Source organism: Microchirus variegatus, assembly GCF_963457635.1.
Source record: "Microchirus variegatus genome assembly, chromosome: 8".
NCBI lineage: Eukaryota > Metazoa > Chordata > Actinopteri > Pleuronectiformes > Soleidae > Microchirus > Microchirus variegatus.
This window is the reverse complement of record NC_139809.1, coordinates 13,777,609-13,790,008: the sequence shown is the minus strand read 5'-3', so window position 1 is coordinate 13,790,008 and position 12,400 is coordinate 13,777,609. Positions and strand designations below refer to the sequence as shown.

At 39.7% G+C, this 12,400-nt stretch overlaps 1 protein-coding gene across 1 annotated transcript; it reads left to right on the top strand.

Moving 5' to 3' along the window:
* Window positions 1-270: 270 nt before the first annotated feature.
* phaf1 (phagosome assembly factor 1) lies at window positions 271-10,764 on the top strand. Its single transcript, XM_083894429.1, has 16 exons — window positions 271-400; window positions 1,437-1,519; window positions 1,950-2,033; window positions 2,271-2,314; window positions 2,620-2,699; window positions 2,791-2,885; window positions 3,928-3,992; window positions 4,285-4,397; window positions 6,169-6,302; window positions 6,910-6,993; window positions 7,459-7,541; window positions 7,648-7,691; window positions 7,823-7,872; window positions 9,916-9,974; window positions 10,055-10,127; window positions 10,349-10,764. The coding sequence occupies exons 1-16, from the start codon at window positions 337-339 to the stop codon at window positions 10,442-10,444; spliced, it is 1,251 nt and encodes a 416-aa protein (XP_083750555.1). The 5' UTR covers window positions 271-336; the 3' UTR covers window positions 10,445-10,764.
* The last annotated feature ends 1,636 nt before the right edge of the window (window positions 10,765-12,400 follow it).

Genomic DNA, 12,400 nt, shown 5'->3' with positions numbered 1-12,400 from the left:
ACCTGGTGCTTAGGTCATCATTAAACAAATATATATATATATATATATATATTTCACACATGTTATTATTGTTATTTGGTATCATTTTTAACATATGACGTGATATAGTGGGTACTTCTGACTGTAAAGCAAAGGTTGGGTGGCTGCTTGAGTCTCACTTTGATGAATAAAGCTTTTATTTGGAAAAATAAGTAGGTAGTTATGTGTTAAACTAGCCTGCTTAAAATATAGTGAGACAGCACTGTGATTAGGGACAGACAGGTGGGGAGAAAGGGTCCCTCAGAGGGTCCCATTGTGTCTTGGTGAGGTGAACTGACCCCCCTCAACTACACGCCAATGCTGGATCTTGAGGTGGTTCCTGAGAGATCACTAGGAAATGAGCAATGGGAATTCGCCTTAGGTGAGTATTACAGCTAATGATTGTTTTCTTGAGTAATCGTTTGGTCCATATAATAAGATTGATACCATAATCCATGATTCAGTGTTTATGATTTATTTGTTCTATTGAGCAAAGAAAATGTTCACATTTAAGGTGGTGAAAAATCAGAAAACTCAAACCAAGTCATCAGATTATCAAAATAGTTGACGATTAATCCAAGCCCTAATTACAACCTTTATGAGAGAACATAGCTCACACGTGTCATATGCTGAAGGAGACTACGAGCTGTCCTTTCAGGTTAAAACCTCTGCTAAAGCTGATTTGAAAGCAACAGCTTTGATGATTCTTATCAGTTATACTATACAGGTTTAAGAAGCAGCGACACCTGTCGAACCTGTTTTATTAATCGTTACTACATCACATATCGTGTACTTCAGTTGATGTGTGTTTTGATTTGGCGCTATACAGATAAAATTGTTATGATCTCATACACGGAACTAGAGGGAAAAAAGGGCAGCTGTGGCACAGTGAAGTCATCTCCCAAATGGAGGATGAGGGCTTTTTTTCACCACTTCTCTCTTCTATATGTGTCTGTGTCCCTGGGCAACGCACTAAAGCCCTAAATTGCCTAATATATCCAGCCACTGGAGGAGCATAACCATCATGTTCTTGGTCCAAAGCCTTTATAAACCAATAGGGTATATTTAGAAAGAGTGAAAAAAATATGACTGTGGAAAAATATCTGTTTAAGCAACACCAAACATTGGGAGAAACTGAGAGAAACAACTCAGTGAGTGAACAACTCAGTATTCCATGCTGTCAATTCACTCCCCTTTCTCACAGTTGTATTAAAAATAATCCAGAATATGGTTCTGAAATAAATAAATCTGCCCTTAATTTGCTAGCTAACCTCATAACCAGCAGACAGACAAAAGCATGAAGTAATATGTTCATTACATATTAGTTACCTTGTTTGCCGTCGTATGGTAAAATGTATTTACACATCATTTGTTGTGCTCCTTTCACTGAGTTTGTGTTCCCATGTCTGTGTTGTCAGGGATGCCATTGGCCCAGGCCATCTCTATTCTACAGAAACACTGCCGCATCATCAAAAATGTCCAGGTGCTTTACAGTGAGCAGGTAAAAAGACTAATAACTAATGTGTTCTCACAGATATACACATGTAGGAATCCACTTAAGGGCAGCAAGCACTGATGTACTAAGTTTCTGTCTTTATTGACTGATGGAGAGAATAGTGATATCAACAACTATAATTTTACTGTGACAGAAGGTAGCTAATGTATTGTTTTGTGATTTTGCTAGAAGTAGTATCATCACTAGTAAAATGGCAGTTTTAATCCAGTTATATTAATATTCTTTTCTCCAGATTGATCATTTTAAAACACGAATTAGGGAGTTGGTTAATGTCTCAATGACTCGATGTTGTTGCGTCGTTGTAAGTTGTCCCCAAAAACAGCTGGTCCTCATAATTCATCCTTCTGCATATCCGTGCATGACGGCACATCCGCCCCAACTCTGTGTTAATTCGATTGTTAATCTCCCCCTCCAGACACCACTCAGCCATGACCTTATACTGAACTTGACTCAGGATGGGATTAAACTGCTGTTTGATGCCACAAATCAGAGACTGAAGGTGAGTGTTGTTGATTTTTATAAAGAACACTAGCAATAAGAGTGCGTTTTTTTTTTTCTCTCCACAGGTCTTAAGCAGCAGTAGCTTAACTCAGTTTCAAAATCTGCTCCTACCTATTTCCAGACAATTAGCAGGGGACTTAAATCTCTTCTGGCCTTGTGTATTAATATTTAACTGCCTCTTTGTCTTGACTTGTCCTGCCTTGCCCTAACGCTTCTGATCTTATGTGGGTGACAGGTGATTGAAGTGTATGACCTGAGCAAAGTCAAGTTGAAATACTGGTGAGTAGATACATACATTGTCACAATGAAGTTGAAGGAGTAATTCGTGCCAGACTTTCAGCTGTTGTTGTGTCTGTTTTTTAAGTCATTGCGCTGCACCAGTAGACTGCACAGAGAGTGGCGTCACAATAATGGAGCCTGCCGGCATTAATGTTTCTTCAACTCTGGGATCACTTCCCCGATGGGAAATGATATGTGTGTAGGATTATACTGCTTTCAGTGGCCCCTGAGCTAATGCGGCACCGCCTGTATGCATGTTAATACATTTAAACGCTGTCTCTCTGTGTGTGTGTATCATGTTTCAGCGGAGTCCATTTCAACTCTCAGGCCATTGCCCCCACAATAGAACAAATAGACCAGTCGTTTGGAGCGACGCACCCTGGAGGTACTTAATGACACATGAAGAAAAATGAACCCACACTTTTGACCCCACTTTCCTCCGTAATAAACGTCGTCCTCTTCCCTCGTCACGCCAGTGTACAACGCCGCAGAGCAGTTGTTCCATCTCAACTTTCGTGGACTGTCCTTTTCCTTCCAGTTGGACTCCTGGAATGAAGCTCCAAAGTATGAGGTGAGAATAATTTCATTAATTTTGCATGTCGGTCGGTTACAGAAGAGCTGAGTGGATGTTTCTTCTCACCCCTGGGAAATCAGACCAGCCTGGTGATTTTTAAGTGATTACAGGCAGTGTGAGGTCGAGCGCTGTGTTTGCCCTGAGTGGTCGTCAGCCTGGTGCTCTTACACTGTCATAAAAAAAGTACAGTAAGACTGAATATTAAAGACACTAAGTGCATATTGAGAATGTGATTGTGGCTTGTTCAATCAGGATTTTGATGATGATTAAGTGAACCTAATCAAACCAGTACAGTACAAAGTCCAGCTTTGGCTCTCATGGTGTGGAAGGCTCTCATTTCAGTTTTAAGCGAGTAGTAAATATTCCATCTGAAACCAGAAGTTCAGGGTAACCCTGAGAGATGCATGTCATTTACCTGTTGCTGTCAGTGCATTGAAAGCTAAAATTATGTCATGATGTTGTTACTGTGTCACGGTCACCCCACTTTAGCTACACTATTTGGCTTTTTTTGCATTGACATGCGGCTCCATGTCTGCACTGAAATGGTATTGATTTTTTTAATTAACCGCTCTATAAATCCTGAGCCGCATGCTGAGGACCCAATTGAATGCATTTGTTTGATTTACTGAAACAACATCTTGTGCTTGTTTGTATTTATTTGTCTATAGTTTTGCTCAGGAGCAGAGCAAATATTTACATTTCTTTCTACACACAGCTGTAGTGTTTTTTTTCCTGTTTATCAATGATGACAACTGCATTATTTTACAATAAAACTGTCTCAGTGCAGAAAAGGACATTTCTTCTGCACATTACGTTTAGTCCTAAATGTTATTGTCACTTATCAGTGAAAACATAGTGAGTTTTTCTTTCTGGAATCCAGTTCATATATATATATGTGTGTCTCCAGTGTGTTTTATCCTGCCTTATTATCCAATGTCAAAACTTCACGTTCAAAATTAACCCAACTCATTGTTCCGCATTACTCGCAACCGTTTTGCCTTGGCAGCCTAACTTTGCCCTGGGTTTGGCCTCCCTGCAGATTCCACACGGGGCCATGGTCAAGAGGATGCACATCTACACTGGCAACAATCTGCAGGAAACAAAGTACATACACACACACGTACAAATGTTTCTATTTCTAGCAAATAATGAATATCTTTTGTTGAATTAATTTGAATTTATGGAATTGCCACAGCTCAGCAGTCCCCATTTCATTCATGATGGCCCATTATGCACTCTGCATTTTAAGGTCTTTGTAATGTTAAGTGCCTTGACATAATGTACTATATGGTGATTTGCCACTATAAGAATATTTGATTTGATTTTGATATGCTGAACAACTGTGTAGAACACAAACATGGGGAAAAAAGCCACTCTCCTCTCTCTCTGTTCTCAGAGCTCCAGCTATGCCGTTGGCTTGTTTCCTTGGCAACATCTTTGCAGAGTGCGTGGATGTCCTCAGAGATCGGGCAGGGCCTCTGGGGCTCAAACTCCGTCTTCTCACTGCAGGTATTTTTGTGCTTTATTTGTGTGTTTTCACAGATGGGCTTAGTATTTGTGAAAGTGACGATTAAACTCAAACGTATAGTGAGTGACAGCTCTTTCACGTAGTGTTTTTGGATGAGCGAGAGGTCATCAGGGAATGATCAGACTCATTGAACTGACAGAAAGTCTACACTGATTTAGCGCTGTATAACTGCTAGGCAGAGAAGCATCCCAGAAATCACAACATGTGAAACCAATGAAAAACTGACGTAATACAACAGTGGAAGACCATGTCATGTTCCACTCCTGTCAGCCAAGAGCAAAACTCTGAGACTGCAGTAGACTCGCACTCACCAAACCTGGACTTAAAGACTGGAAAACTGCAGCCTGGATTTCTGCCGAGGCTGCTGATGACAGACTCACAATATCAGGTCAACACCATGAATCAGTGAATCCATCCTGCCTAAAGCTAGTGATGGTGTGTGAAAAATGTATCTGTCCATATGCAGCCACAGTTCACGTTAGCTCAGTTAATGGATACAGATACAGATAACGTTATTTATCCCCTTAGGGTAATTCACTTTCCACAGTTTTACCGAGACACTAATCAAACAGAGTGCATGAGGACACATTACACAGTATGTGGGAAAGTGGATTAAAAACATAATGCAAGGTTCAACAAAGAAATATGTGCAATAAATAAGTTCAACAAATACATACATAGAGAGTTCATAGGTGTATTGCACATATCCCTTAACCACGACCCGTTAAGTTAAGTTGGCACTGCATTCAGTAACGTGACAGCATGGCATTAGTGTAAATTTACTGCCAAGTATATGGTCATAAGTAATTATACATTTGCCTTTTTTGGTGACACGCTGCTCCGATAGAGAATTCAAATTAGTCATTTTAGTTCCAATGATTTTTTTTTAACAGACTTTTACAATATGAATTAGACTGTTAAACCAGCAAATGAAAGAATGGTTACTTCATTAAGAATAATAACAGACCTGGACTTTATTATCTAGACCAGGGGTCACCAACGTGGTGCCCGCGGGCACCTGGTAGCCCGCGGGCAGCCAATAAGGTGCCCGCGGGCTCACTTCACTTCACTTCACTTGCATGTATCCATATGATTACTCAGTAAAATATCATTGATATTGTTTATAAAAACTGATAATTGTTAGGAGTTTTGTACTGGAATGACTGTGTATGCAATTGAATGCATGATATTAATAATTTAAATGATAAAAAAAAAAAAAATGGTGCGTAATATGTGAATATGGTAGCCCTTAATATTATTCTTTACCCTTAAGGTAGCTCTCGGTCTCAAAAAGGTTGGTGACCCCTGATCTAGACTGTGTCCCAACCTTTTCCAACATATTTAAATGACAATTTCCAGAAGATTTATCGACCTAAATCTTACCACTATTCACAACTAATGTTTGAAAACAGCGATTGAGACATCTCAAACTGGGTTCATGACCATGGCGATGAGTTAAGTCAACCGCAGTGGTCTTAATAACTAGATGTATTCCAATTACATTTTATTGGGTATAGAGGAGAACAGGAGAATAACAGTCTGCTTAAAGGACATGAACCAGAATCTCAAAGAAAACTCCTATATAACTAATATTTGCTCACACACCAGCCAATGTGAGTGAGTCTCATGCCCAGTTCCCTTCCTCTTGGCCATGGACCAGAAATATTATGGTGGTCCTAATAAACTGTTTAAATCTATTACTCTTCTTGATTGTAGTGTTTGTTTTCTCTTGTCATTTCTGTTCGGGTGCAGCTTGTGGTCCAGGTGTCATGGCCGATGCTAAAGTGAGGTTCCTGGAGAGGAATATCTACTTTGGAGATTCCTGTCAGGACGTACTCGGTGCGCTGGGCTCACCACATAAAGTCTTCTATAAGTCTGAGGACAAGGTATGAAAAACGCTCATCTCACACATGCTGATGTTGCAGCTGCTGGACTTTATATTACCAAGACTCATTTTAGATGTGCAACCTTTAAAAGTTTGTCGGTAGGCAACATATTTTTGATGTTTTTGAGACACAATTCCAGTATAATGTAAATCAAGTATCATGGAAGACTGACCAATCACAAGGCAGTTCAGAAAAAAGGTTTAATTGGAAGCTCTCCTTAGCAGTCGTGTGTGCAGTAGGGGGAACAAAAAAATCAATATTTCAGCATTGGTAAACACTGCCTACACTGCAAAGCAAACTAAAAAGGGTAATTTTTCCCATATAAAGTGTGTATGTTTGACTCGTGGTGCGAGAAGCTCAAAATGTAGAGACTCCATCACATTTTTCGAGTAATCTGACTAATACAGCACTTGATACTGTGGTTATATTCTCACATTTTCAGTGTGACATTGCACTACTGTAGATTGTCATAGTAAGTGTACTCGCTCTTGGTCGGTTGAGGTTAGGTTAAAGGTAGAATAAAGGTAAAATGCTACAGTAATTTAACAGTAAAAAGCTGCCGTTTAAAAACCACAAACTAACCAAATCACCTTGTTGATTGTTGTAGATGAAGATCCACTCTCCATCGCCTCACAAGCAGGTTCCTTCTAAATGTAACGACTACTTTTTCAACTACTTCACCCTCGGAGTGGTATGTACTTTCACCCTACAAGTGTTTGTGTGTGTGTATATTTGTTGTTTATTGTGTTTATAGAGTGATACATGGTGTTGAATTGTTGCTGAAGTCTTGAACGCAGATGTGCAGCTTCTTTCATTTCACACAGAAATGTCCCCTTTCAAACTCTTCGTCTCATCGTTGTTTCTCTGCGACCCGTGATATGAAATATCCGCCTCTGACCTTTTGTCACGGTCTGATTTCTACGTACGTGTTTGGAGAATCGGGCCAGGGGAAAGTAAACAAGATAAACTTATCTGCAGCTGTTTCAGATCCTTCACTGCACAGTTGCCTCGTATGAGCGAGTGTTGGGGTTAATTCCTGCCTTTTATCTGCATTTCCTCACCCTCTGTTGACAGTAGATAAGGCTGCACTGAGCCACTGTGGTCAACCACACGGTGACAAAGACACTGTGATGACTGTCGTCGTCGTTTTTTTCAGGATATCCTGTTTGACTCGACGTCTCACCTGGTTAAGAAGTTTGTCCTCCACACCAACTATCCTGGGCATTACAACTTCAATATGTAAACATCTATGTTTCAACAGTTTTACATGCACGAGAGTTGATAAAACTTCTGTTAAATTCTGACAAAATATAGTTTTTAAAAAAGTTTTTCTCTGTCGTCGCAGATATCATCGATGTGACTTTAAGATTCCACTGGTCATCAAAAAAGGTGAGACATTTTTCACTCATAAATCCATCCTATCAAAACGAATAAGCTTTTCATGTCCTAGAATTTATACTGTTTTGTGATTTTAAATCCTCATTTATTTATTTAATGCCTGTTTTTCTGTTGTGCTTCAGAAGGAACTGATTCTCAGACGGAGGACTGCATTTTAACCACCTACAACAAGGTCAGTTTAACCAGACCTTCTCTTTTGACATCTGCTATCACCGCTCTTAAATACCCAGTTTGAGCAAACGCTGTAGTTTTGTAATTTTTGAAATGTTTTATGAATCAGCCACGTACGTCTGAATGAATGTTCACAATTAAATTCAGTTGTGTTTGTTGTCTGTTTGGCAGCAGCCGTAGCAAGTAACCTTCACATCAGTGGAGTGTTAATTAGTCCCAGGACTGTGACTTTTGCAGACTACGTCAAACCCAGTTCTCCTCATTTCCTCACATTTACAACTGAGGACGAAAAAAAATAAAAGCCCAGTGATATCACCGTTTTCTACCAAAACCACAATCCAGAATCCATAAATGCACATGTTAAAATATCCTGCCACAATGTGGTAATTCAGTCAACCTTTTTGTACAGGTACATACCCTACCAGTTAAAAGTTTGGGGTCACCGATACAATTCTTTTGTGTTTTCCATTAAAAGTCACACTTTTATTATATCCGCAAGAAATGCGGATATTATGGAATTGGTCTCGCGCGTCCGTGTCCTCAGATTTTAGCCGTTAACGCGATTAAATGTTCTTATTTTTTTTATGGGTCACATACCCCCTGTAGATAGATGATCCCTATTGATTTTGAGCTGTCTACCATTATTATTAATTAATTAGTTAATTAATTAATTAATTAATTAATTATATAAAAACCATATTTTCGCCTGTATCTTCCAAAGTATTGCAGGTATTGGCTTCAAATTTTGCATGGGCATCACAAACCACCTGAGAATTATCCCTATCTTTGTAGCTTTATTATTAATTAGGTAAATTAATGAATTTATTATGCTAAAAACACATTTTCGGCTTTATCTTCCAGACTGATGGAGATATTGCCTTCAAATTTTGTACAATGATTCATGTAACAACTATCTACAAGTACAATCATTATTACTTTGGCTATGATTGGTGATAGTTGCATAATAAGTTAACTGGTTAACTTATTAGTGAACACAGAAAAAATAGTTACAGCATTTTTTCTTTATTATTGAGCTCATTTGGACACATTGAGGATATCATGGGTTTATAATATTTATTACATTATAATATAAATGTATTAATTATCATATAAAAAATAGTTAAGCCTCCTTTTATTTATTAATGCATTGAATGGAAAGTTTGAACATATTGTATGCTTTTTCATGAAGTTTAATAAACATAGTGTATGCTTTTTCATGAAATTTGGACACTTTGAAGATATGGCAGGTGTGGTTAGCATTTTAATATTCATAATATTTAACAAGGTATAATAGGTTAACTAGTTTTATTAAAAACTAGAGAGAAATGTATGAGTTCAGGTATTCTGTGTTCAATATCGAGTTTATATGGATACTTTGAACATGTATAAAGTGTAGTCAGCATTATATCATAATATTTAACAGTTATTTTCTTGAATTTATTAATAATTAAAACAGTTAGTGTCAGGTGCGAGTGTGTATACTTTGGGTATATTGGAAAGTTGAGGATTGGACAAGTTTGCGGATATACCCCTTGCTGTCGACCCTCGACAGCGTAGGCTAGTTCATCAAAAGAGTTGCAAAATGAATAGAAAATATAGTCAAGACATTGACAAGATTAGAAATAATGATTTTTATTCAAAATAATAATTTTGTCCTTTCGTCAAAGAACCAGCAAAACTGTTTTCAGCTGTGCTAACATCATAGCACAAGGGTTTTCAAGGGTTTTCTAATCATCCAATAGTCTTCTAACGCCATTAGCAAACACAATGTACCATTAGAACACTGGAAATGGGCCTCAATACACATATGTACATATTCCATTAAAAACCAGACGTTTGCAGCTAGAATAGTCGTTTACCACATTAACAAAGTATAGAGTGTATTTCTGATTAATTTAATGTTAGATTCATTGGGGGAAAAAGTGCTTTTCCTTAAAAAATAAGGGCATTTCTAAGTGACCCCAAAATTTTGAACGGTAGTATACATATCTTTTTTCCCTGTCTCTGTCCGTTTATCTGTTAAACTTGTGTTTTTCTTACTCAGTGGGACCAGATTCAGGAACTGCTCGGTCACCCGATGGAGAAACCCGTAGTGTTGCACAGGTAACGTGTGTTCACATTCTCCTGCATATGCACCTCCACTGTCGAAAACCCTGTTCATTTTGTTTGTTTGTGTTTGACAGGTCGTCCTCCGCCAATAACACCAACCCATTTGGCTCGACCTTCTGTTTCGGTCTGCAGCGGATGATCTTTGAGGTCAGAATCTTTTAGTTTCTGTAGGTTTAGTTAGCAGTCCAATAGTAGTTCAGTATCAAACTTCATTTGTATTCTCAGTAAGTTCACAGCTACTGACACCATACCAACTGCTGCTGTGCCTCAACAACAAATCAAAAGCCTTGAAATTTGAGTTTGAACTGATCATTTCTGAGCTGTTTCAGCTCCACACTGACGCCTCACGATCTCGCTTCCTCTCCCAGGTGATGCAGAATAACCACATAGCATCGGTGACCCTGTACGGCGCCCCGCGAACCACCAGTCAAGCCCGACCCGGCTCCAGCAGTAGTTTCCACTGAGCAAGTAACCAGAACCACATCCCATTCTGGACTTTCCTTGAAATCTAGTACCTTTTACTGACTGAACCTCTAACCCAGAGCCAGATTCTTTACCAAGCAGATGTAACCCAGGACAACAAAGCTATCCTTACCCCCGGGCTCTGATGCTAAACATTGAGCACAAAACAACGCGCCCCCCCCCCAAAAAAAAACAACCCAGAAACACCCAAACCAGACCAGTTAGAGTGTCTACTAGATTTCTTCCACGCAGACACATCCAGGATCTGTTGACATTGTCGCTCTGTGAGAGTTTTCATGCTTTGAAAAGAGACGGTTGTGTCGTCATATCACTCAACTGTGGTGCTGCCAACTGACGTGGTGGCAGTCATGTGACTGTATCCGCTCAGTACTACAGCAGTACGCCATGTTTCCATCCTGGCAGCATCAGTGTGACCGTAACATTGTGGTAGCAGGACAGATAATCTCTAAAAAAAAAAAAATCTCAATTTAACATCAAAGATGGGAGTTGTTGTGATGTCAAAATGGCCGCCAGTTGGAAAAAAACGACTGCAGCCCGAGTCTTGAAACAAACTCTAGGCTCGACCCGCTACGGAACCGCCTGTTTTTCCCTGTCGCTGCTTCCCAGGCTCAGTCAAAACCAGGACACTTCCAGACCCACAAGAACCAAACCAGCCCAACCAAGAGACGTCTGAGCCAAACACACACACACACAGACACACACACCACACACACAGAGCTGCAGAGGACTTAAAAACACAGGAATCCAAGATTTTGTGGTGTGGACAGAGACGTGGCCACGGGTCGAAACCAGATCAGAAGCAGAACGGAGGCAAAGTGAGGCAGAATGATCCAAAACAGCTGTCATCACCTCCCTGATTATTGTCTCCCTCTTCATCCTCATCCTACAAACATGTACACACACACACACACACACATATACACACATATACATATACACACACAGGAGTATCTGCATGTGTCGGCTGTTGATTGACATTTTAAGACAAATTAAAGCACACACACACACACACACACACTCATGTGGCATTTTAATCCCTCCACTGCTGTGTCCTTGTATTTCTAATATACACAAGCTGTCTCATCTGTTTTTAGATTCTTTTTTTTTTTTGCAGTGCTACACAAACGTGGAAACATGCAGGCATGACACACGAGATTTGCATGGCAGATGTTTGGTTGTTTTTTGTTTTTGTTTTTTTAAAGAAGAAGAGACTTTTTACAAGCACAAAGTGGCACGCTGGTGTTTATTTGACTGCATGTTGTGAGGGACACAAACTTGTCTCTGACCTCCGCACTCTCCGGTTCAGTTCATCATGACCTGTTTTTCATTGTGCTCCATCGTGTGTGTGTGTGTGTTATATTAAAATCCATTTTTACATTTGCACTAATGCACACCTTCCTACATGACTGGTTGATTGTACCCCCCTTATGCTGTGAGATGATGAAGTTTGACGGGGGGCTGGGCGGTGATGTTGTCCACAAAGTTCAAAATCGTAAATCAGTCGATAACGATAATTATCGCGATATGATGTCCAATTTTTTTCACCGAGATTCACTTGTGATCGTGAGCGAAAGAGTGAAGGAAACCAGTTTGTTGTGGCTTTAAACTTCTTAAGAGGCAGTGAAACACCTGTGTGAGGTACAACACTCGAAGCAGGGGTGTTGAAAAGTAGGCAGTTGCCTGGGGGGCCCCAAGCTGAAAGGGGGCCCATGTTAGTTTACAGCAAAGTCACTGTGGTTGGAAAACTCCTGACAAGGCCTTGGTTCTCCCTGATTTAGAGGAGTCACATGTGTGCAATACATAAACATGTATTCACCAACCAGCCAATTTATTAGGTACACAACGCCTAATAAAAAGTGCTTTTCTCGTCTTCATGACTATTTAAAGCTGCTTCACGCTACAATTTTGTTTCTTTCATACCCATTCTCACGCTTCCA